The sequence below is a fragment of the Bombina bombina genome, chromosome 2 (assembly GCF_027579735.1).
Source record: "Bombina bombina isolate aBomBom1 chromosome 2, aBomBom1.pri, whole genome shotgun sequence".
Classification (NCBI taxonomy): domain Eukaryota; kingdom Metazoa; phylum Chordata; class Amphibia; order Anura; family Bombinatoridae; genus Bombina; species Bombina bombina.
In genome coordinates this window covers 1225905262-1225932313 of record NC_069500.1, presented here as the reverse complement: position 1 = coordinate 1225932313, position 27052 = coordinate 1225905262, and the positions used below count along the sequence as shown (strand labels likewise).

The following is a 27052-nucleotide window of genomic DNA, read 5'->3' as shown; positions in this document are numbered from 1 at the left end:
AAGCATTACAGTTACAACTGACACTGGTAACTTGTTTATGGGTTATTGATTAGTGACTCACCTGAAGAAATACAGAGTATCAAGAACGAACACCCCAAATACCCTACTACACATAAAAAAATGTTTTCCAGTTTTTATTTAGAGTTTATAATGACTTATTTTACATAATATAAAACAAGAACATTAGTTTATCATTTCTAATGATGTGTACAGCCACACTGTCTCCTAGATGTCGCCGAAAACTAAATAAATAACAGATCCGCGCATAAGAAAACAATTGGGCGGTACCATGTTCTTCGCCGCCCCTTGAGTGCATGGGCCAATGACGTTATCCTCCCCGCAACTACTTGGTCTTTTGGGTCATGCTAAAGTCCTCTGTTCTCTATTTATGCATTTATTTAAAGTTAGTTTAGTCTGTACCAGGATATCACGTGCTTTTACTTGACATATGCGATGGCATAACCTGACTTACGTCTTACATACTCCGAGTCCTTTTCTGTTTTGTTCCCTTGCCATCCCAGTGTTCCTTTTTAAGCCAATAGTTATACAGAGTGGGTGTGTGCAACGTTGGACTCGGCCAATGAGCGCTTTGCTGGGTGTGGCTCCACTGTATGCTTGTGCCCTGCGAAGTGAGTACAGGTCGAGGAGCTGGAGCAAGGGAAGCAGGCTTATAGTGTGTGTGTCTGCGTCACATGAAAATGCACTCGGATGCTGTCAGTAAGTAGAGGCCACAGCTGACTCAGCCTTCCGCACTCTGCAGTGCAGTCCGTGCAATGTGTTATACTCAGTGTGCTTAGGTGATATTTCATTTCGGTGTAACGGGGCCACTTGGGTACGCGCTGGACAAATGGGGTCTGTTTGTGCTAGAGCGGCGGCTGTTGGCTGCTGCGTATTAAGATCGTCCGCCATCACTGTCTGGTGCCCCCTCCCCCTCCCCTGAAACAAGACTTATGCCCCCCCCCCCTCAAAAGCATGAAGGGGAGCTAGGGGTAAGACAAGGCGACCAGCACTCACTAAGTACAGGGAGCTGGGGACCTGTGCCATTCAGTAATATCCCTAACAGACATTCGTGGCTGTTTTCAGCTGGTTTGGTGCCCTTTTGACTGTGTCCACCATTGATGCCCTTCTCAGGCAGAATGCCACAAGCCTTGATACCCCCACTCAGTGTAAAGTGCTAGCAGGCTAGTGTGTCTTTAAAGGGACATGATGCCCATTGTTGAATAACTTGAAAGTAATGCAGTATAGCTGTAAAAAACTGACTAGAAAATATCACCTGGACATCTATGTAAAAAATGAAGATATTTACCTCAAAATTTATTAAGAATTCATCCCCCGTAATCAGGATAATAGTCCCAGGACTTGCGAGGGAGTGTGCATCTGGCATGTGCAGACAAAGTCATTTTATTTTCCTATTCAGTTTAAAAGGAAGTTTACTATGAAATCTCACACGATTTCAGTGAAATCTCATTAGAACACAGAAGCAATGCATGACCTAATCACTGCTGATGCTGATTGGCTATTCTTTTCAACTTGCAGTTCGACTGCAGCTGAAGTATAACTGTTCATAGAGCACTTACACTGGTGAGCTAAATAAATTGTGAGGTAAAATATCTAACTTTTTTTTACATAGAAACGTTCAGGTGATATTTTCATGTAAACTTTTTACAGTTGTGCTGCATCACTTTCAAGTGATTTAGCATATGCGTATTATGTCCCTTTAAGGGTAAAATGTCATCTAAATTTGTGACTAGTTAGTTTAGACTTGTAGAAGACTTCTTGTCACACATAGGGCTCCATGTACTAAGCAACAAAAGCTGCTCCAGAGCCCTGCGGGGACAGGTTTGCATATGCGAGCCTGCTTCCCACAATGTAAGAAGCAGCGGTTATTAGACCGCTGCTTCTTACATTCTACGCCACCTCTGAGGTGGCGAGGGAAAAATCACTGAGAGCTCGCTCAGGGTGATTGACAATCCCTTCTCTCACCAGATTGGTTTGCGCATTACTCGCTCAATTGAGCGTGTAATGATACATACAGGCAGCGGATCCTGTTTGTCCGCTGCCTGTATGTAGCAAAGGCAAGTGGACAACTTCACCTGCAGGTGATCAAGTTGAGAATCTTGTCTGCTCCCTTCTTCATACATGGGGCCCATAGTGTAAAATTTCAGCAGCTCTCCTTCCCCACTGAAAATAAAGTGTCAGCATCTTTAGTACCTACTAAGTTAACTTCATTAAAATGCAACCACCTCACACATATTAAACTGTGGATAGATTCACTGCTCTCCATCATATTGTGCTCTCTCTGACAAACTGAAAAGCTTACCTTTTTGCACTTAAAGGGACATAAAATAGTATGACTTAACATACGTTTCTAAGCCAAAGCTTACCAACAAACCGGTTTCTGTTTTAACCCCCATTAACACCTTTACTTTTGGCATAGTTTTGTTTGCAGCAAGCTCCCTCCTGGCATTTCCATAAATGGAAGGTGCTATCCAGAACATGGGCTCTATTTAACAAGCTCCGTATGGAGCTTGCTGGCCCCTGTTTCTGGCGAGTCTGAAGACTCGCCAGAAACAGCAGTTATGAAGCAGCGGTCACAAAGACCGCTGCTCCATAACCTGTCCGCCTGCTCTGAGCAGGCGGACAGACATTGCTGGAAATCAACCCGATCGAGTACGATCGGGTTGATTGACACCCCCCTGCTGGCGGCCTATTGGCTGCGAGTCTGCAGAGGGGGGCGTTGCACCAGCAGCTCTTGTGAGCTGCTGGTGCAATGCTGAATACGGCAAGCGTATTGCTCGCCGTATTCAGCGAGGTCTGTCGGACCTGATCCGCACTGTCGGATCAGGTCCGACAGACCTTGATACCTATGGGCCCATGGCTTCTGCAGAATGCACATGTGCATGGTAGGGGACAGTCACATGACACCTTACTAAAGCAGTGCACAGTATAATGCTGAAGCTTTTACAAAGCATGTAACATTATCCCCATGGAAACAAGCAAGCCTTTTGGCAACAAACAATAGCAGTGCCTGCTGTCCTTCCTCAACCACCCTTGCTTGCATAAGTAATTATCCTCACATGCACACTTTGTTATATGATACCATAAGATTTGGAGTAGGACACTAATAAGGGGACTTGGGCAGGCTACACTTGGCAACACTAAAGTGTAAGTAATTTTGCAGCTTTTTGGAAACGTTATTAAAATACTTATAAGCTTTTTTTATTTTATTTTTTACACTTTTTTACACACTTGTTTTACCTCAGTTGACCCTTTTTAAACAATGTAGTAATGCAGCGAGTAAGGCTAGCAGAATGCTTGGATGTATTGGTAGAGGTATTTGCAGCAGAAATAGTAATGTTCTTATGCCACTTTATATAGATCATTAGTTAGGCCTCATCTTGAGTATTGTGTGCAGTTCTGGAGGCCATATCTTCAAAAGGATATTATCAAACTTGAATCTGTGCAAAGGAGGGCTACCAAAATGGTACATGGTTTAAAAAATAAAACTTACCAGGATAAGCTCAATGACCTAAATATGTATAGCTTAGAGGAGAGAACGAAAAGAGGTGAAATGATAGTAACTTTCAAGTACGTTAAAGGGCTTAGTAAAACTGAGGCTGTGGGTATTTTACATAAAATGGAAAATTCAAGTACAAGGAGTCATGATCTCAAGCTAAAGGGTAGTAGATTCAGGAGTAATTTGAGGAAGCACTTCTTTACAGAAAGAGTGATTGATTTATGGAATAAACTTCATCAAGAGGTAGTAGCGACAAACACTGTGAGGGACTTTAAAAATGCATGGGAGAAGCATAAGGCTATCCTACAAACTAGATACGTTTATACTGTTAGGTAATATCGGGCAGACTTGCTGGGCCTATGGCTCTTATCTGCCGTCCATATTTGTTTTATAATATGCACAAAACTTAAAATGTTTTATGGCACTAACATTTCTTTTCTGGAGCCCTATTCTAGACACCTAATTAATTGAGCCTCATAGACAGATTCTGCATGTCCCCACAATTCCTTTTAAACACGTTTTATGGTAGTTTGGTCCATGCTTTGCTTTTGTCAGTTGTTTTTATACCCACTCTTGTAACCTGTTTGTCTAATTACCACTGCTGCACACAGCTCACTAATCGTTTTCCTCTATTTTTCTCTGCTGATGCTGCTGTCATCTGACATAATGCAGGTCTTGTGTGTTGTTGGCAGTTGTCTTGGTACTTTGCTTCGTGAGGAATGTGCTAATGGACAACGCAGTGCAGATAATACATTTACCACCATTTTGTTTGTACTGCCACCTGTGCTATGGGTGACTGATGGATGCATTTTGTAACAAATCATCTTACGTCAGTTAAGATGGGTATACTCATTTCTTAATAAAACTATAGTGTTTAGATTCGCACCATTTCAGTTAGTTCCTTCACCTGCAGGTGATCATCTTCTTTGCACACTTAAAGTGAAGGTAAAGTTAATATCTTTCGAATTCATCAATGCATCCACTATAATAATATTAGTATGATCGCTAACTCTAATTTATAAATTTATTTAAATAATTAAACTTTTATGCACTATCTTTTGTTCCTACCGTTACACTGCAAACTCCTCCCATCCTCTACTTCCTATCTTTCTGTTCGGTGATGTATAGAGAGGTCCCACCCGCTCTATACTTATATACAATGCACGTTCACAATGGCCAGTCTACTGCGCATGCGCTTCGCGTCGATACCGGCATCCAATGCGCATGCGTTAATCTAGCTAGAAACATAGTACTCAATAAATAACACTAATGTATTCATTCAGTACTATGTTATTTGCCAAGTAAAGCAATGCGCTTCTCAGTTACAGAGCGGTCCATGAAAGCAGATAACGCTGATTTTTTTTCCCCCTAAGAATCGCATGTGCGAAACGGGAGCGAGCTCCAAACCTAATGCTGACTAAAAAATTATTGGGCATGCGCAGAATAAGATGTGGGCGGATGACGTGGTTTGACGGCCGCCTAACGGCCAGATTTTCAATTGGGTATGTAAAAAAATGTGACCAGGAAATAAAAAAAAAAAAAAAAAAAAAGAAGAAAGAAAAAAGAGAGAAATATAACGGGCTGAATTAGGAGAGAAAAACAAATATTTATTACGGCGATAACTTTTTTTTTTTACAGACACAAAAAAAAAAAAAAAAAAAAAAAAAAAGGATGAATGAAACTTATATTATTTATGGCAAAATAATATTACTGTTGATTGCAAACAAGGTAAGTTAACCTTCACTTTAAAAGTTGTGCTCTTACCAAGTTATCCTCACATATACATGCGATACACTGTTCATTCCTCTGTCTGCCCCTTTGACTGGCTTCCTACTGTCATCTTGTTTTCCTGCTTTCTGTACATTTGATATGATTATCTGACACTTTCACCCACCTTGCTTGATTGTCACTATTTTCAGTATGGTCTCTTACTTAATGTATATCTGTCCCGAAGAAAGCCGGTACTTTTTGCTTGTGCCAATTTTCTAAAAATAAAAAAGTGCTGAAACCTATCCATGGCATTTTGTATACGTTAGCAGATTAATAGATTTGAATAAATTTAAAAAACATCATTAAGAATTAATCAGAAAATTTAAAAAAGCTATGTTAAAGAGTTTCTTATTTATAGATCACTGCTTTTTTTTGTTTGTTAAATAATAGGCAGTGAAATCCGATGTGTAACTTTTAAAGTTACATGTTAGATTTTATTATTTAATTGATTCTCTTTGATAACTCGTTAACCACACAGTTAATCTACAGATCATGTGTTCAGTGCTACGCTTGAGCAGTATGTGACTGGTGAGCCAGTCAAGAGTGGTACATACATGTTGCTTCCAATCATCAGAGATATCCTGTTCAGGACCAGCTCGGCAGCTCACCTGTTGCTCAGTATAACTTAGATTGTAAGCTTCCCAGGGAACAAGGCCTGCAACCTTCTAGTTTGTCTTCCCTGAATTTTCTTTGTTATATTCTTTGTATAGTGCTGCAGAATCTGTTGGCATTATAAATAATGGAAACAAAATTAACCCCTTTTGCAGTGATTAAAGTACTTCTCAACAAATTTGTTCTCAAACTAGGAGCCAGCTCATAGTTAGGTGCCAGAAACTTTTGGCTCTCCCACCATGGATGTCATGGGGACTCTAAATCAGGATGCCCGGGGTCTAATTTTATGGTGCCTTACTGTCTGTAGCTGTTCAAGACCAGCAGTGCTCTTCAGCTCCCAAGAGGAACTTACGCTATGTGTTTAACCTTTTTGCAGGGGCTACCTTGACAAATGTTTCCATATGCCCTGAAACAATAGACATTGAAAATGACACCATAACATTTTCCTGCATTTTGTTCATGTTAGTATTTTCCGTTTGTGTAACCTACACCAGAAATTTAGAACAGTGATGGCTAACCTTGACACTCCAGATGTGTTTGAACTACATTTCCCATGTTACTTATGCATTCTGCAGTCTAGTTTGTGCATCATGGTAAATGTAGTTCTGAAACCTCTGGGGTGCCAAGGTTAGCCATCGCTGATTTAGAATGTCTCTTTGAGAGAAAAAAAGAATAAGCTGCCAAAAGACATTCATTGTGAATTTCACTCTAGGAAGCTAACATAATATGTCGGGGGTTAAAGGGATTTGAAACCCAATTTTGTTTCTTTCATGATTCAGATAAAGCATACAATTTTAAGCAACTTTTGAATGTACTCCTATTATACATTTTTCTTTGTTGTCTTGGTACCTTTTATTTGAAAAAGCAGAAATGAAAGCTTAGGAGCCGGCCCATTTTTGGTACAGCACCCTGGGTAGCGCTTGCTTATTGGTAGCTAAATGTAGCAAAAATTTGGGTTTCAAATGTATTTTTTTTGTTCCACATACTCTAGGTTGACTTATATTGTAATACACTTCACCTTATGGTGTGATTCAAAACAAATTTAGCTAGGGCTACAAGCCATACAGAACAGTTAGGTTAGATTACTACCTCCGACTAAATGTGTGTACACAAAAGGATTCAAATATATAAGAGGCTGGAAATAAGCAGTACAAGGAAATGTTATGGTGAATAAAACCGGCAATGTTTTCCTAGGCCAGTTGCTAGTCAAAGCTCAGTAACCGATAATGACAGAAAGTCAAAAGAAGCCTAGCCATAGATGGTGTAAAAGGTTGGTGGCGTGATGCATCATTCATTAAAGGGCTAGAAAACTATGCACATTTGAACCTAAAATTTTTGTTGTTATAATAACTATTATAAAAGTTTTAATGTTTTATCCCCATGACCCAATGTGACGTGTACAAAGTTCATCATATCACATAACGTATATATACGCCACAGCTGCAGGAAGCTCCAGCAGAGCTGGTCTTCTTGAGCTGCAGGCATCTGTCTGCAAATGGGACAGGAGCACGGTTGGTGCTCCGGTTTCATATGAAGGACGATGCCAGATCGCTACAGGTGGTGACACTGTGTGTATCACAGTCTAACAATTTTCTGCTGGTGCCAGCGGGATGTGTGGGTGGAAGTTGGGAGGCAGTGTGGGATGGGCCCTACACTGCAGAAAAAAAGGGAGTGGGAGTAATGGGGAGCTACACTACAGAAAAAAAGGTAGAATAGGGGGCCCTAACTAACTATCGGTAGAGGTGTGGGTCCACTACAATACAGAAAAAAATAAAAACATTTTTTGTATGTATTCGGTACTGGCAGCAAAGATAGCCGCCATGAAGGGGAGGATTGGAAAGCTATTTGTGGGGGGATCAGAAAGGTGGGAAGGTTGAGGAGGCTCACTATTCTTCAGGGGGGAAAAATAACTAAACTGCGTACTGGCAGACTGTCTGCCAGTACCTAAGATGGTGGGGAGGAATGTGGGTGGGAAGTGAGCTGTTTGGGAGGGATCAGGGTGTGGGAGGTGCCAGGTGGGAAGGTAATCTCTATACTACAGCAAAAATTAACCTTACAAGCTCTTTCCTACAAGCTTACCTTTCTTTAGAAATAGGAGACTTACATGGCATTGTCATTGCATTTTGGTAATTGGTATGCCGCTAATTGCAGCTGTGCACCACACTTCTATTATTCCTGGCAGTGAATGGGATAATCAGTTAGCTTGTAAGGTTAATTTTAACTTTAGTGTAGAGATTACACTCCCACCGGACACCACCCACCCCATAAACCTTTCAAAACAGCTCTCTTCCCTCCCTCACCCCCCACTGGTCACCACCTTCTTAGGCACTGGCAAGCAGTCTGCCAGTATGAAGTGTTATTTATTGTTTCCTGAAGTATATTGATCCTCCTCAACCCTCCCACCTACTGATATCTCCCTGATCCCTTCCAAACAGTTCTCCTCCCTCACCCCCCATTGTAACCATCTGTAATGATCTTCTGGCATCTACCTTCATATGCAGGCAGATGCCTGAAGCTCAGGGACTCCAGCTCTCGGCTGTAACTTTACAGCCAACACTACTGGAGCTTCCTGCAGATTGGACGCATATATACGTCATGCGGTACGATAGACAAAGTACCAAATTATGTGTATATATACATCCTTTTGGGTTAAGGTAGAAACAAACTGTTATTTTGTGGTGACAGATGAGCATCTACACAGAAAAGCATAAAATGGAACACACAGGTGCCACACAAGGTGGAGCAACAGCACCTTTTTTGAGCAACGTTTCAGGGCTTCTGCCCCTTTATCAGGCTAACAAACAAATTAAACATATTCCACATATATAGGTACCCCTGGTCAGGGAAACCAGTCACATAGTCATAGGAGGGGTCAAGCACACAGATCACACCAGATCTCATATACATAATTACCACACACATTTTTAACCCCTACTCTTCCTATGTGATAAGTGGTACCACATTAAAAACAAGTGCAGCAAGTTGCTATGAATGCTAAAAGACACGGATACGTAATATAAATAACATGCCTATACTTGTATCATAACTAGCACTACATAAAAAACTATGACCCAACTGGAAAATCAAATAAAAGGAAGCAGATCAAATTCCCTATTAAGAAACTTAGGGTACAAAGTATCAAGTTTCCAGATCCATCTAGCTTCTCTATAGAGCAGATCTTTAGCCCTATCGCCACCTCTAATATGCCTAGGGGCTTGATCTATTATCATAAACCTAAGTTGACTGGCTTGGTGGCCTTTTTCCAAAAAATAGTCGGGGACAGGGAGGTGAGCTGTTTTATCATTTCTAATGGTGGATTTGTGCTGCCATATGCGATCTTTGACCCTCTGGGTCATCTCACCAATATATAGCAGCCCACATGGGCACTTTAACCCATATACCACATGGGTTGAGTTGCAAGTAAAATACCCCTTTAGCACAAATTTTTCACCAGTATAAGGATGGGAAATAATACCCCCTTTAATCACACTGCTGCATTGGGCGCATCCCAAACAAGGAAAAGTACCATTTTTAGGAGTGCCCAATTTTTTTTTGTCTAGATTTATTCTCAGGGCCTAAGCTGGACATGGCCCTTACCAGCCTTCTACCAATGGTATTGCCCTTGCGATAGGCTGCTCTAGGGATAGTTTGAAACTCTTCTATTTCAGGGCAGGCTTCCTTCACTAATGGCCAATTTTTCTTGATAATATTAAAAACTTTTTGACTCAAGACATTATATGAGGTGACAAAATTCATTCTTTTAGATACAGGATTAGTATACCTCTTCGGGGCATCTTTCAGGGATTTTTACACAGTGTCAAGCACCTGACTATCATAACCTCTCTTAAAGGGGTATTAAACACAAAATTTTTCTTTCATAATTCAGACAGAGAATACAATTTTAAACAACATTCCAATTTACTTCTATTATCTAATTTGCTTCATTCTTTAGATATACTTAGTTAAAGAAATAGCAATGCACACAGGTGAGCCAATCACATAAGGCATCTATGTGCAGCCACCAATCAGAAGCTACTGAGCCTATCTAGATATGCTTTTCAGGAAAGAATATCAAGAGAATGAAGCAAGTTAGATAATAGAAGTAAATTAGAAAGTTGTTTAAAATGGTATTCTCTATCTGAATCATGAAAGAAAAAATTTGGGTTTAATGTCCCTTTAATGAATTTACTTTTCATTTTGGCTGATCTAACCTGGTTCAACAGGGGATCTGAGACTATCCTGTCAACCCTGATGAGTTGGGATTTAGGGACACTATCAAAAACTAAGGGGATGGAAGCTTTTTCGGTGTATCAAAGTGTTACGATCTGTAGGTTTGACATATAAATCAGTGGTCAGTATGCCATTCTGTTTAAGTACCATAGTATCTAAAAACTCCACTCTGTTGTCCTCCTTGCAACTGAATTTTAGAAAGGGGACCGCACTTTCAATATAATCCTTAAAGGGACAGTCAACGTAAAATTTTGTATTGTTTAAAAAGATAGATAATCCCTTTTATTACCCATTCCCCAGTTTTGCAGAGAAAACATGGTTATATTCATATACTTTTTACCTCTGTGATTACCTTGTATATAAGCTTCTTCTGATAGCCCCCTGATCACATGACTTTATCTATTGACTTGCATTTAAGCCAATTAGTGCTGTGTTGAATTCTTACATGAACTAGCACTTCCCTATTGTTAAAGGTAATACAAAACATGTGATCAAGGGGCTGTCTTTAGTAACTTAGAAACAGACAGAAATTTAGAGGCTTAAAGGTTATAAAGTATAATTATTAATATAACCATGTTTTTTTTGTGAGCTGGGGAATGGGTAGTAAAGGCATTATCTATCTTTTTTAAACAATAACAATTTTTGTGTTGACTGTCCCTTTAAGCAGTCTGTTTGCCAGAGGGGCCCCGCCACACAATGAACAAATCATCAATTTAGTGGAACCACCCCTGACAATACTGGTTAAACAGAGGGTTACCATACTCTACTCTTTCCTCAATGAAGTCCATTACCAGACAGGCATAGGCTGGGGCCACATTGGACCCATAGCCGTCCCAGTCTTTTGCATGTAGAACTGTTTCTCATGCATGAAAACATTTTTAATTCAAAACCAGATCTGTAGTAGCTGTATAAGCCATTCCTGCTGTATTTCATTAAATTGCCCGCTGTTGTCTGTTTTACGTATGCAATCTATCCCCACACTGTGAGGTATCACAGTGTATAAAGATGTTGCGTTCCAAGTGGACAGGATGACATCCTCCCCCAAATTATTAAGTTTGGAAATGGCTTCATTAAAATGACCTGTCTCTCTGATGTAAGATTTACCTTGTACCACCATAGGGGATAATACCTTGTCCAAAAACTGGGCAGTAGGACTCAAGAGGGAATTAATCCCCGCCACAATGGGTCTACCAGGGGGGAGCAAATGCAATTAATGTTTTTTGAACCTTTGGGACAACATAAAAAGACTGGCACTATAGGAAACTTAGGAAGCAAAAAATCGTATCATATAATTTCTTAGTATGCAAATCATTTAACATGCCCTTATTCAGAATTTTAACCAGACATTTATAGACTTCATTGGTAGGGTCACAGTCCATTTTTGTATACACACTATCATCTTCAAGCTGTCACAGTATTTCCTGTCTATATTTGGCTGTGTCCATTGCTACCACCGCTCCGCCCTTGTCGGCGGGCTTGATGGTAATGTCCTTATTGTCCTGTAAGGTTTTAAGGGCCAGGTATTGATTCCTGCTTAAATTATATGGGTGACTTCTTTTATCACTAGCCATCAATTTCTTAAAGTCAGTGTCCACCATTTTAATGAAGGTTTCAACGGCCACATTGTCCCCTGAGGGGAAATGAACTCTAGAAACTAAGTCCATAGGGAGACAGGTCAAAATGGCATTTATCATCATTACTCTGTGATGTAAGATGCGAGCTGTCTATTGGGGTTATTAAAGAAAGTTGACTTGTTCATTGTGTAGCGCGGCCCCTCTGACAAACTGAGACTGCTTAAAGGGACATTATACACTCATTTTGTCTTTGCATAAATGTTTTGTAGATCTATTTATATAGCCCATGAAGGTTTTTTTTTTTTAAAAAAAAACATGTTTAGTTTTGCCTATTTTTAAATAGCATTTCTCTGATTTTCAGACTCCCTAACCAAGCCCAAAAATGTTATGTGAATACCGTCAGCTACCTTCTCCAGCTTGCTCCTGTTTTGTGTAAAGGGTCTTTTCATATGCAAAAGAAGGGGGAGGGGGGCGAGTGTCTTATTTCCCACTTGCAGTGGGCTTTCCAGCTACCTTTTCAACAGAGCTAAACGGAGAGCTTCGAAGTAAGTTTTTAAACAGTTTTATACTGGATTTTTATATTAGTATCTGTGCATCTTATTCTTTATAGCAGTGTCTATTACATGCAGTTATATGAAAATGAGTGTATACTGTCCCTTTAAGGATCATATTGAAACTGCGGTCCCCATTCTAAAATTCAGTTGCAAGGACGACAACAGAGTGGATTTTTTAGATACTATGGTACTTAAACAGAATGGCATACTGACCACTGATTTATATGTCAAACCTACAGATTGTAACACTTTGTTACACCGTAAAAGCTTCCATCCCCCCAAAGATTTTGATAGTGTCCCTAAATCCTAACTCATCAGGGTAGACGGGATAGTCTCAGATCCCCTGTTGAAGCAGGTCAGATCAGCCGAAATGAAAAGTAAATTAATTGAGAGGTTACGATAGTCAGGTGCTTAACACTGTGGAAAAATCCCTGAAAGATGCCCCCAAGAGGTATACTAATCCTGTATCTAAAAGAATGAATTTTATCACCTCATATAATGTCTTGAGCCAAAAAGTTTTTAATATTATCAAGAAAAATTGGCCATTAGTGAAGGAAGCCTGCCCTGAAATAGAAGTTTCAAACTATCCCTAGAGCAGCCCATCGCAAGGGCAATATCATTGGTAGAAGACTGGTAAGGGCCATATCCAGCTTAGGCCCTGAGAATAAATCTAGACACACAATTTTTGGCACTCCTAAAAATTGTCTGGGATGCGCCCAATGCAGCAGTGTGATTAAAGGTTTAAAGTTATTTCCCATCCTTATACTGGTGAAAAATTTGTGCTAAAGGGGTATTTTACTTGCAACTCAACCCATGTGGTATATGCGTTAAAGTGCCCATGTGGGCTGCTATATATTGGTGAGACGACCCAGAGGGTCAAAGATCGCATATGTCAGCACAAATCTACCATTAGAAATGATAAAACAGCTCACCTCCCTGTTCCTGCCCATTTTTTGGAAAAAGGCCACCAAGCCAGTCAACTTAGGTTTATGGTAATAGATCAAGCCCCTAGGCATATTAGAGGTGGCGATAGGGCTAAAGATCTGCTCTATAGAGAAGCTAGGTGGATCTGGAAACTTGATACTTTGTACCCTAAGGGACCTAATAGGGAATTTGATCTGCTTCCTTTTATTTGATTTTCCAGGTGGGTCATAGTTTATTATGTAGTGCTAGTTATTATACAAGTATAGGCATGTTATTTATATTATTTATCCGTGTCTTTTTTAGCATTCATAGCAACTTGCTGCACTTGTTTTTAATGTGGTACCACTTATCACATAGGGAGAGTAGGGGTTAAAACGTCTGTGGTAATTATGTATATGAGATCTGGTGTGATCTCACTGTGTGCTTGACCCCTCCCATGGCTATGTGATTGGTTTCCCTGACCAGGGGTACCTATATATGTGGAATATGTTTCATTCATTTGTTTGTTAGCTTGATAAAGGGGCAGAAGCCCCAAAACGTTGCTCAATAAAGGTGCTGTTGCTCCACCTTGTGTGCCACCTGTGTGTTCCATTTTATGTATTTACGTGGACTCTAGGAAGGGGAGTCCTGCAGGCGTTGCACCAAAACTTTCTTGTTTGCCTACCACATTGGATATTGTTGTGTGTGTGCTGGTCCTACGGTGTTTCTACACAGGAAAGCATAGTCGCATCTTGGAGAAATAATTGGAGCCTCAGTTGTCTGTCAACTTCCAATTTGTAGTTTTGGCTTCAGAGAAGAGCAGAAGGCTTCAAAATTTTTTCCTCAGTAACATATCTCTGAATAAAGCAATGACAAAATGTTTCAGTGATTTATTTCACAAAAGTTCACTATTTGCTGTCATTCCCTTTTATATTATAAAAAAAAACCATGTTGATGATTCTGGTGCCTTCAAAGGTATGAAAGAGACTGTTTTTCATGATCCAGCCTGGACTTGGACCTGGTTCTATGTCTGCTACTATTGATTCCCAGCCTGCTGTCTTACCTCTTAGCCACCAGATGGCTTGTTCACAGGCTGAGGTTTTTGGGATTCTGCTACCTGCAGCTTTGGCTCTCTGGTTCCGCCTGCCAGCTGCAAGTAATCATGTAATCAACAGTATGTTATATTAGGCAGGTTTGTTGTGAGTTCTGGGCCTTGACATTAGGAGTTTTACTCTGTCTGAGCCTCTGTTCCAGATTCCTTGTCTGCATATCTGTTGGTTTTTCTGGTTCCTGACTACAGCTTTGTTTGATACTTCTCTACTGGATTTTTCCCTTGGCACTATTTCGTTTCTGGACTGATTTCCTGGCATCTGACCCTAGCTGGTTCCCGATTAATCCTGAAGGACTGTCCTAGGTACTTTTGCTTGTTTCTTGCTTGCAACTGAAGAGTTACCGGTCTACAGCATATCTGCGTTCCTTGCCTGCAATTGCAGAGTTACCGGTCTACAGCATATCTGCGTTCCTTGCCTGCAACTGCAGAGTTACCTGTCTACAGCATATCTGCGTTCCTTGCCTGCAACTGCAGAGTTACCTGTCTACAGCATATCTGCGTTCCTTGCCTGCAACTGCAGAGTTACCTGTCTACAGCATATCTGCGTTTCTTGCCTGTATCTTGTATCCTGTCTACAGCACTGTAAGTGTTAACCTTGGCTATTCTACTAACACTTGTCCTGGAAATTCCTTCCATTCCTTGTTGCGGCATACTCAAGTATCCTGATTACCTTCTGAATTGTTACCAACCTTGTATACTTGTCTGCACAGAGACTTTTCCTAACATCCAGTCTGCATTTATCTTCATTGCTAATTAATCTCTCCAATAAACCCTTTACCAATATTTTCAGTACCTTGTACCAGATTTATTATGCCTAGATGGAAAGACTCACATAGACATTACACATCACTAGCTCCAGAACCTGACACCTCTGCACAACAGCTCCCATAACCTGAACCTGATCCAATGAGGAGTATAACACTGTTTTCTACAGCAGGGACCTATGTGTGATCTAATCTTAGCTATGTTTTTTGTCACAAAAGTTACTGAAAGTTAGATATCTTATGTTCAATTTACTTTCTTTTCTTTTTTTTCCTTTTCCTTTTTTCTTTTTCCTTTTTCTTTTTCCCTTTTCCTTTTTTCCTTTTTCTTTTTCCTTTCCTTTTTCCCTTTTCCTTTTTTCCTTTTTTCCTTTTTTCCTTTTTTCCTTTTTTCTTTTTCCTTTCCCTTTTCCCTTTTTCCCTTTTTCCTTTCAAGAGGATGGGTGCTGCTAACATAGTAAGACATGCCTTATTACGCCATTGGAGGCAGATTACTGTTTTAAGATACACTGGTTTCATTTATCTAAGTTGTAACAAATAATTGATTTAAATAAAAGAACTGGAGGAAAATTCCTCTTGTCTCTTATTTTTATCCTTAAAAAGTGGGTGTGCTAACTTTAATCTAACTTTAATCTGTGCAAGAACATCTAGTACATTTTAGAAATAAAAACATACTTTTTTAGTAAGTAAATCAGTTACTTGAGGCAAAGGTAATTCAGAAAAATGGATAGGTGGTTGTATTCACTTCTTACAGTTTCTGTTTGGAATCCAAAATGCACTTTCACATTTCAGTTCTATGCAATACATTACAGTGGGGGCACACCACTTCCGGTTTATGTTTCTTCCATTTGGTTTTTCATTGGCACCATAAGTTTTCACAAAAGTGTACAGGTGAAACTCGAAAAATTAGAATATCGTGCAAAAGTTAATTTATTTCACTAATGCAACTTAAAAGGACAGTTAAGGCAAAAAAAAAAAACTTTCATGATTTAAATAGGGCATGTAATTTTAAACAACTTTTCAATTTACTTTTATTACCAATTTTGCTTTGTTCTCTTGGTATTCTTAGTTAAAAGTTAAATCTAAGTATATATGCCAATTTCTTAGACCTTGAAGCCACCTCTTATCTGAATGCATTTTGACAGTTTTTCACCACTAGAGGGCGTTAGTTCATGTGTTTCATATAGATAACATTGAGCTCAGGCACTTGAAGCTCCTAAGAGCAAGCACTGATTTACTAAAAATGCAAGTCTGAAAATTGGGGAATGGGTAATAAAGGGATTATCTACCTTTTTATACAAAAAAAATTCTGGTGTTTATTGTCCCTTTAAAAAGTAAAACTTAATATATGAGAGACTCATTACATTCAAAGCAAGATAGTTTAAGCCGTGATTTGTCATAATTGTGATGATTATGGCTTACAGCTCATGAAAACCCCAAATCCACAATCTCAGAAAATTAGAATATTACATGCAATCAATAAAACAAGGATTGTACATTGAACAATATCGGACCTCTGAAAAGTATAAGAATGCATACTGTATGTACCCAGTACTTGGTTTGGGCCCCTATTGCAGCAATTACTGCCTCAATGCGGTGTGACATGATAGCTATCAGCCTGCTGAGGTGTTAAGGAAGACCAGGATGCTTTAATAGCAGCCTTCAGCTCTTTTGCATTGTTCGGTCTCATGTCTCCTCTTTCTCTTGGCAATGCCCCATAGATTCTCTATGGGGTTCAGGTCAGGCGAGTTTGCTGGCCAATCAAGCACAGTAATCCCACGGTCATTGAACCAGGTTTTGGTGCTTTTGGCAGTGTGGGCAGGTGCCAAGTCCTGCTGGAAAATGAAGTCGGCATCCCCATAGAGCTCGTCTGCGGAAGGAAGCATGAAGTGCTCCAAAATCTCCTGGTAGACTGCTGCGTTGACCCTGGACTTAATGAAGCACAGTGGACCAACACCAGCAGATGGCATGGCTCCCCAAATCAACACAGACTGTGGAAACTTCACACTGGACTTCAAGCATCTTGCAGTGTGTGCCTCTCCATTCTTTCTCCATACTCTGGGTCCTTGGTTTCCAAATGAGATGCAAAATTTGCTCTCATCAGAAAAGAGGACTTTGGACCACTGAGCAACAGACCAGGTTCTTTAGCCCAGGTAAGACGCTTCTGACGTTGTTTGTTGTTCAGGAGTGGCTTGACAAGAGGAATACGACATTTGAAGCCCATGTCCAGGATCCGTCTGTTGTGGTGGCTCTTGATGCACTGACTCCAAACTCAGTCCACTCCTTGTGAAAGTCCCCAACACTTTTGAATGGCCTTTTCCTGAACATCCTCTACAGGCTGCGGTCAACCCTGCTGCTTGTGCATCTTTTTCTTCCACACTTTTCCCTTCCACATAACTTTCTGTTAATGTGCTTTGATACAGCACTTTGGGAACATCCCAACTTATTTTGCAATTACCTTTTTTGAGGCTTTCCCTTCTTATGGAGGGTGTCAATGATGGTTTTCTGCACAACTGTCAGGTCAGCAGTCTTTCCCATGATTGTGATTCCTACTGAACCAGACTGAGAGACCATTTAAAGGCTCAGGAACCCTTTGCAGGTGTTATGGCTTAATTAGCTGATTAGAGTGGGACACTTTGAGCCTAGAATATTGCACCTTTTCACAATATTCTAATTTTCTGAGATTGTGGATTTGGGGTTTTCATGAGCTGTAACCCATAATCATCACAATTATGACAAATCAAGGCTTAAACTATCTTGTTTTGCATGTAATGAGTCTATCTCATATATTCGTTTCACCTTTTAAGTTGCATTAGTGAAATAAAACTTTTGCACAATATTCTAATTTTTCGAGTTTTACCTGTATGTACCACTCATTGCAGAGTTTCAAAACAAGGGAATTTTTGTATTACATTATTTGAACACAACTTGCTACCAACTCTCAGGATTGGATACACACCCACACAGAAAAAAAGGTTTACAGAGTCAGCAATCCCATGCAAAGATAACAAACCGCTACATGATTTCATCTCAATTGGTCTTTGGTATCAGAGAGGGTATTATGTCCCTTTCACCTGAGAAAACGCACAACGTTGTCTAACAAAACAGTTGTAACTAAACTGCCTCATTCCTAAATATGAACATGTATCAATAGTTGAAACAATCAAATTGACAAAATGATGAATGAGTCCATTCTAACAACATTTTCCTTGTTGTTTTGAAAGAGGACAGGCTGTTCCAGAGTATCCCTTTTCTATTTTATATCAAAAACAATTGGATTGGTGACCTAAAGTTTCCAATCTTATTTGAGGCCTTCCTTTTAGACTCTTTTAGGAGTAAAATGAAGATGATTTCCAACAAATCAATTGAGCTACCTCTCAGGGCCAATACATACACAGGAAAGGCAAAGCAAATATAAAAATTACCCTAGAACATACTGGAAGAAAGGGCAATCTCACTGGCATAACATTTCCAGGAAGCTTTCCAAGGGACAATCTGTAAAGATACTGATGGACAAAGGGCAATCACACTGGCATTATAACATTTCCAGGAATTTTTCCAAAGGACAATTGTATACTGATGGACAAAGGGCAATCACACTGGCATGATAACATTTCCAGGATGCTTTCCAAGGGACAATCTGTAAAGATACCGATGGACAAAAAACCCAGCAATGTTCATAGCCATTTAAAGTCGGAATGAAGAGTCAAGTGGTTTTCAGCAGAGTCAGTGCGTTGTTTTTTTGGACCCAGGAAGCTGAACTGCAGTCAATCTGACAGGAGTTTCATATGAGACTGAGTTGTAACTCCACAGGGAAATTTTCAAATAAATTATAGAACTGTGGGGATATCCACATCTGTTATTTCCATCTCCCCAGTTGATGGTAAATAGGTACCTTTTATTATTAGAAGTGTGTCGTGTATTACCACAAGTCTTCTAATATCTCCAGTACTGTGCAGAATAAGTAAGGAACAAGCAACATTTTACATTCTTTGTCAAGGAGGCCACAGAACCCATTACTGGTATAACTGGTAGTAAAACAACCTTGAATGATTTAATCCACAGAAGTTGAAAATAGTTGTCTGGTTGGTAAATTTTTAGAAATGCTAATTTTTGCTTGAGCGCGGTTTATTTTACTATGCAGTGTATGTGAAGAAGAGATTCCTATATTACAATATAAGGTCCAAAAAACTCCCAAAGAATTTATGTGATTTCTCTCCATTCTGATGAGTTCTCGATCATTGGACCCAGAGTGTTAGCTCTGACTTGCTGATGAGGCAACTTGGAACGTCGGTCATATAGGGCCCGATGATTTAATGATCTCCGCTCAGGCAAGATGATCTAAGCTGACTAATTAGTGTTGCAAGGTCCCTCAAAGAATTTTAGAAACACATTTTACCTTGAGAGATGTTTATCTCACTACGCAGAGTTCTATATGTGAGAGACTCCTATATTACAAAATAAGGTAAAAAACAAAACCATAGAATTTGTGTGCTTTTTGTCCATTTTGTAGAGTTTTTTTTTAAATTTTTTTCATAAGGAGAAAAGAAGTAGGGGATGCTTGGACCTTGCCCCCAACAAATCACTGGATACAGTGATAAGCAAGGCAGGGATGCAGCTAAAGCCAGAGGCAGTCTTCTGTGCACTTCTTTGGGTGACAGATTTTTATATATATATCAACAAAGGATATCTTAAGAATGAAACAAAGTAGATAAAGTAATTTGGAATGTTGTTTAAAATTGTATTCTCTATCTTAATCATGAAAGAAAAAAATGTGAGTTTAATGTTCCTTTAAGCCAGGGGTATCACACTCATTGTATCTGGGGGGCCACTGGCCAATTGTTCTTCCCCCATGGGGGCCACTTGAACAGAGTGAGTGCTTTGGAACTGGATATACTAGGAACTGGAAGTGACATTTACCCATGTAGTAGTGCATGGCAGGAGCTGTAGTCCACAATAGACATACACAGACTATGTTTATCTTCTGAGAGTCGTGTGAATTGATCATTCTGGAACTGAATAAAAAGTGACTAAGCGGTGCATAATTGGATTCTACAATTCTTGTCTTTATTATTTTCTTGTGTTTGTCTGTTTAGAACATCAGCTTGTTACACCTCTTAGAACCCTAAAAAAAATGATGGGGTCAAATTAATAATTTACCTAATAAGCAAGAGAGGGCCAGATTACATTATCTTGAGGGCCGCATTTGGCCCCAGGGCCTGTACTTTGACACCACGGCTTTAAGCCATGTATTCTATTTTTCTACACCTCCTGGTAACTTGACACTCATTCAGCAAGATTACAAGTGTTGCGGTATGGCTACACTGCTAAAAAATTGGCCATTGCGCACGGAATATGCAGGTCTCCCGAATTACAAGTCGCTGCGGTATGGCTATACCGCTAGCGTTTTAGCCCTTACACAACTCTCCATTTTTCACTCAAAAAATTACTTTTTAGTGCGTGATTTTCATAGTTCCTGTATTACAGGTTGTGCGCTCAGGCTATTATGTTAGAATTATGGCTTATACCGTCGTGATCCATTCCGCTATCTGAGACAAGTAGTTATGGATTTTGCAAAACACAAATGTTTCACAAAACTCATAACAAAAATGTTACAAAGTACACTAACACCCATAAACTACACTGTCATCCCCAGCATTGCAAATACTATAATAAACCTGTTAACCCCTAAACTGCCGCCCCCCCCTCATTTCCAACACTAAAGTTATTAACCCCTAAACCGCCAACCCCCATAGCTACTACAATAAAGCTATTAAACAATAAAAAGGAGGGGATGGAGGGATAAACCCACCAAAGTATGCACAAATAGCACTCCAGAGTCCAAACAAAATTGGTGAAACGTAATTATATTACACATAAAAATATTAGTCAACGATTCTGGGTTAGGTACTCAGACTGAATTCTTTAAAATATAACTTTTATTGAAAGAAAAATTAAAAACGGGGTGCAACTTAAAATTACAACCGGTGGCCGAGTAAGCATGATATAAAGTATCAAATGCTGACGCTGCAGCAGTGTGCAATGATTTCAATGGGAAATAGGATCTACTACTGGTAAAACATATCTGAAGGGATATCTCTAGCTACCATATGTTGCTAGATGTATGGTAATACCCTTAATAATAGGAGAGAGTGAGCTATGAGTTCTCGATTAATTTGTATCTGACCTGCACATTGACACAAATGTGGGATTCTTGATCCTAGGGTTTCTTAATTTTGGTATTCAATGCAGTATACATATAATTCTGCAGTAAAATATTAGCAATACATAACTGCATTAACCAGCATTAGTTGTTATTAACTGTAAAAATTGTCTGGATTGCAGACTGAAAATACAAATGTAACAGTGTATAAAACAGTATCTAATTCAGCATAGTGTTAACACATTGTGTTCTCTAGCAATACTAGGTTGTTATAAACATGATTGGTGCACACGTTATAATGGCCAAGGCTCAGAAAGGCTTGTGTTGAGAAGTAATACTGAATAGTTAAATTACTACGAAGGTCAAAAGTAGTAGAAGTAATGTTCAGAGGGATTGCACATCCGGATGTCCGCTGAGTAGCTATAATATAAAATAATATATTTGTGGGTTGACTACCACTTATTCACTAAATGTGTATTTCTCTTGTAAGGTGTATCCAGTCCACGGATCATCCATTACTTGTGGGATATTCTCATTCCCAACAGGAAGTTGCAAGAGGACACCCACAGCAGAGCTGTAATATAGCTCCTCCCCTAACTGTCATACCCAGTCATTCTCTTGCAACTCTCAACAAGCTAGGATGTTGTAGGAGAGAGTGGTTAAATATAGTTAGTTTATTTTCTTCAATCAAAAGTTTGTTATTTTTAAATAGTACCGGAGTTGTGCTATTTTATCTCAGGCAGTAAATAGAAGAAGAATCTGCTTGAGGTTTCTATGATCTTAGCAGGTTGTAACTAAGATCCATTGCTATTCTCACATATGTCTGAGGGGATTACACAGATGAGGTAACTTCAGCGAGAGAATGGCGTGCAGTTTATTCTGCTATCAGGTATGTGCAGTTATAATTTTTTCTAGAGATGGAAAACACTAGAAAATGCTGCTGATACCGGATTAATGTAAGTTAAGCCTGAATACAGTGATTTAATAACGACTGGTATCATGCTTACTCCCAGGGGTAATACCCTTATGATATTGCTATATAAACGTTTGATGGCATGTTTAATCGTTTTTATATATGCTTTGGTGATAAAACTTTATTGGGGCCTATTTTTTTCCACATGGCTGGCTTAGATTTTGACTAGAAACAGTTTTACTGAGGCTTTCCACTGTTATAGTATAAAAGTTACAGTTGGTGCAGTTAAAATTACAAACTGTGACATCCAGCTTCCCTCAGGAGTCCCCTGTATGCTATAGGACATCACTAAAGGGCTTAAAGGCTTTCCAAAGTCGTTTATTGGGGAAGGTAGGACCACAGCTTGCTGTGGCAGTTGGTTGTGACTGTTAAAAAAACAAAAAAACAAAACAAAAACAAAAAAAGTCTATTTCGTTTTTTTGATCCGTTTTTTGAACTAAGGGGTTAATCATCCATTTGCAAGTGGATGCAATGCTCTGCTAGCCTATTACATACACTGTAAAAAAATTGTTTGATTTACTGCATTTTTTCATTGTTTTTCAAATTCTGACAAAATTTGTTTCTCTTAAAGGCACAGTACCGCTTTTTATATTTGCTTGTTAACTTGATTTAAAGTGTTTTCCAAGCTTGCTAGTCTCATTGCTAGTCTGTATAAACATGTCTGACATAGAAGAAACTCCTTGTTCATTATGTTTAAAAGCTATGGTGGAACCCCCTCTTAGAATGTGTACCAAATGTACTGATTTCATTTTATGCAATAAAGATCATATTCTGTTTTTAAAAAAATTATCACCAGAGGAATCTGACGAGGGCAAAGTTATGCCTACTAACTCTCCCCACGTGTCAGACCCTTTGACTCCCGCCCAAGGGACTCACGCTCAAATGGCGCCAAGTACATCTAGGGCGCCCATAGCGTTTACTTTACAAGACATGGCGGCAGTCATGGATAATACACTGTCAGCGGTATTAGCACAGACTACCTGAACTTAGAGGTTAGCGAGATAGCTCTGGGGTGAGACAAAATGCAGAGCATACTGACGCTTTAAGAACCATGTCTGATACTGCCTCACAATATGCAGAAGCTGAGGAAGGAGAGCTTCAGTCAGTGGGTGATGTTAATGACTCAGGAAAGATACCTGATTCTAATATTTCTACATTTAAATTTAAGCTTGAACACCTCCGCGTGTTACTTAGGGAGGTTTTAGCTGCTCTGAATGACTGTGATACCATTGCAGTGCCAGAGATTTTGTAGACTAGATAAATGCTTTGCAATGCCGGTGTGTACTGATGTTTTTCCAATACCTAAAAGGTTTACAGAAATTATTAATAAGGAATGGGATAGACCAGGTGTGCCGTTCTCTTCCCCTCCTATTTTTAGAAAAATGTTTTCCAATAGACGCCACCACACGGGACTTATGGCAGACAGTCCCTAAGGTGGAGGGAGCAGTTTCTACTCTAGCAAAGCGTACTACTATCCCTGTCGAGGACAGTTGTGCTTTTTTAGAGCCAATGGATAAAAAATTAGAAGGTTACCTTAAGAAAATATTTATTCAACAAGGTTTTATCCTACAGCCCATTGCATGCATTGCCCCGTCAATGCTGCTGCGGCGTACTGGTTTGAGTCTCTGGAAGAGGCTTTACAGGTAGAGACTCCATTGGATGACATACTTGGCAAACTTAGAGCACTTAAGCTAGCCAATTATTTTATTTCTGATGCCATTGTTCATTTGAATAAACTAACTGCTAAGAATTCTGGTTTTGCTATACAGGCGCGCAGAGCGCTATGGCTTCAATCATGGTCAGCTGACGTGACTTTAAAATCTAAGCTACTTAACATTCCCTTCAAGGGGCAGACCCTATTCGAGCCTGGTTTGAAGGAGATTATTGCTGATATCACGGGAGGAAAAGGTTGTGCCCTTCCTCAGGACAGGTCCAAATCCAGGGCCAAACAGTCTAATTTTCGTGCCTTTCGAAACTTCAAGGCAGGTGCGGCATCAACTTCCTCTAATAATAAACAAGAGGGAACTTTTGCTCAATCCAAGACGGTCTGGAGACCAAACCAGACCTGGAAAAAAGGTAAGCAGGTCAAAAAGCCTGCTGCTGCCTCTAAGACAGCATGAAGGAACGACCCCCTATCCGGTAACGGATCTAGTAGGGGGCAGACTTTCACTCTTCGCCCAGGCGTGGGCAAGAGATGTTCAGGATCCCTGGGCGTTGGAAATTATATCCCAGGGATATCTTCTGGACTTCAAAGCTTCCCCCCCAAAAGGGAGATTTCACCTTTCACAATTATCTGCAAACCAGATAAAGAGTGAGGCATTCTTACACTGTGTACGAGACCTCCTAGTTATGGGAGTGATCCATCCAGTTCCAAAGGAGGAACAGGAACAGGGTTTTTACTCAAATCTGTTTGTGGTTCCCAAAAAAGAGGGAACCTTCAGACCGATTTTGGATCTAAAGATCTTAAACAAATTCCTCAAAGTTCCGTCGTTCAAGATGGAAACTATTCGTACCATCCTACCACTGATCCAGGAGGGTCAATATATGACTACAGTGGATCTAAAGGATGCTTATCTTCACATTCCGATACACAAAGATCATCATCGGTTTCTCAGGTTTGCCTTTCAAGACAGGCATTACCAGTTGTAGCTCTTACCTTTGGATTAGCTACAGCCCCAAGAATCTTTACAAAGGTTCTAGGGTCGCTTTTAGCGGTCCTAAGGCCGCGGGGCATAGCAGTAGCCCCTTATTTAGACGACATCCTGATACAGGCGTCAAACTTCCAAATTGCCAAGTCTCATACAGACGTAGTGCTGGCATTTCTGAGGTCGCATGAGTGGACGAGGAAAAGTGTTCTCTATCCCCACTCACAAGAGTTTCCTTTCTAGGGACTCTGATAGATTCTGTAGAAATGAAAATTTACCTTGACGGAGTCCAGGTTATCAAAGCTTCTAAATTCCTGTCGGGTTCTTCATTCCATTCCGCGCCCTTTGGTGGCTCAGTGTATGGAAGTAATCGGCTTAATGGTAGCGGCAATGGACATAGTGCCGTTTGCACGCTTACATCTCAGACCGCTGCAACTATGCAGGCTCAGTCAGTGGAGCGGGGATTACACAGATTTGGCCCATCAACTGAATCTGGACCAAGAGACCAGGGATCCTCTTCCCTGGTGGCTATCTCGGGTCCATCTGTCCAAGGTTATGACCTTCGCAGGCCAGATTGGACTATTGTAACAACAAATGCCAGCCTTCTAGGTTGGGGTGCAGTCTGGAACTCCCTGAAGGCTCAGGGATCGTGGACTCTGGAGGAGTCTCTCCTTCCAATAAATATTCTGGAACTAAGAGCGATATTCAAGGCTCTTCAGGTTTGGCCTCAGTTAGCAACTCTGAGGTACATCAGATTTCAGTCGGTCAACATCACGACTGTAGCTTACATCAACCATCGAGGGGGAACAAGAAGTTCCCTAGAGATGTTAGAAGTTTCAAAAATAATTCACTGGGCAGAGATTCACTCTTGCCACCTATCAGCTATCCATATCCCAGGTGTAGAGCACTGGGAGGCGGATTTTCTAAGTCGTCAGACTTTTCATCCGGGAGAGTGGGAACTCCATCCGGAGGTATTTGCACAACTGATTCTCTGTTGGGGCAAACCAGAACTGGATCTCATGGCGTCTCGCCAGAACGCCAAGCTTCCGTGTTACGGGTCCAGGTCCAGGGATCCCAAGGCGACACTGATAGATACTCTAGCAGCGCCCTGGTCTTTCAACATGGCTTATGTGTTTCCACAGTTTCCTCTGCTCCCTCGACTGATTGCCAAGATCAAGCAGGAGAGAGCATCAGTGATTCTGATAGCACCTGCGTGGCCACGCAGGACCTGGTATGCAGATCTAGTGGACATGTCATCCTTTCCACCATGGTCTCTGCCTCTGAGACAGGACCTTCTACTTCAGGGTCCTTTCAACCATCCAAATCTAATTTCTCTGAGGCTGACTGCCTGGAGATTGAATGCTTGATTTTATCAAAGCGTGGCTTCTCCGAGTCAGTTATTGATACCTTAATACTGGCACGAAAGCCTGTCACCAGGAAAATTTACCATAATGTATGGCGTAGATATCTTTATTGGTGTGAATCCAAGGGTTACTCATGGAGTAAGGTCAGGATTCCTAGGATTTTATCTTTTCTCCAAGAAGGTTTGGAAAAAGGATTGTCAGCTAGTTTCTTAAAGGGACAGATTTTTGCTCTGTCTATTCTTTTGCACTAGCGTCTGGCAGATGTTCCAGACGTTCAGGCATTTTGTCAGGCTTTAGTTTGAATCAAGCCTGTGTTTAAACCTGTTGCTCCACCATGGAGCTTAAACTTGGTTCTTAAGGTTCTTCAAGGAGTTCCGTTTGAACCTCTTCATTCCATAGATATCAAACTTTTATCTTGGAAAGTTCTTTTTTTTTTTTGGTAGCTATTTCCTCGGCTCGTAGAGTCTCTGAGCTATCTGCCTTACAATGTGATTCTCCTTATCTGATTTTTCATACGGATAACGTAGTCCTGCGTACCAAACCTGGGTTCTTACCTAAGGTGGTATCTAACAAGAATATCAATCAAGAGATTGTGGTTCCATTCTTGTGTTACACAATCTGGACGTGGTCTGTGCTTTTAAGTTTTACTTACAAGCTACTAAAGATTTTCGTCAAACATCTGCTCTTTGTTTGTTGTCTACTCTGGACAGAGGAGAGGTCAAAAGGCTTTGGCAACCTCTTTTTCTTTTTGGCTAATTAGCTTAATCTGCTTAGCCTATGAGACTGCTGGACAGCAGCCTCCTGTAAGGATTACAGCTCATTCCACTAGAGCTGTGGCTTCCACTTGGGCCTTTAAAAATGAGGCTTCTGTTGAA

The 27052-nt window shown here is 40.3% G+C and overlaps 1 protein-coding gene across 1 annotated transcript in view; it reads left to right on the top strand.

The window, feature by feature from the left end:
* Window positions 1–601: 601 nt before the first annotated feature.
* The window catches only part of DCUN1D4 (defective in cullin neddylation 1 domain containing 4), a gene marked incomplete in the record, with an annotated part of 616246 nt that continues 589795 nt past the window's right edge, over window positions 602–27052 (top strand). Inside the window, 1 exon segment of the mRNA XM_053703976.1 lies at window positions 602–717. Within this exon segment, the coding sequence (XP_053559951.1) occupies window positions 693–717 (25 nt within the window).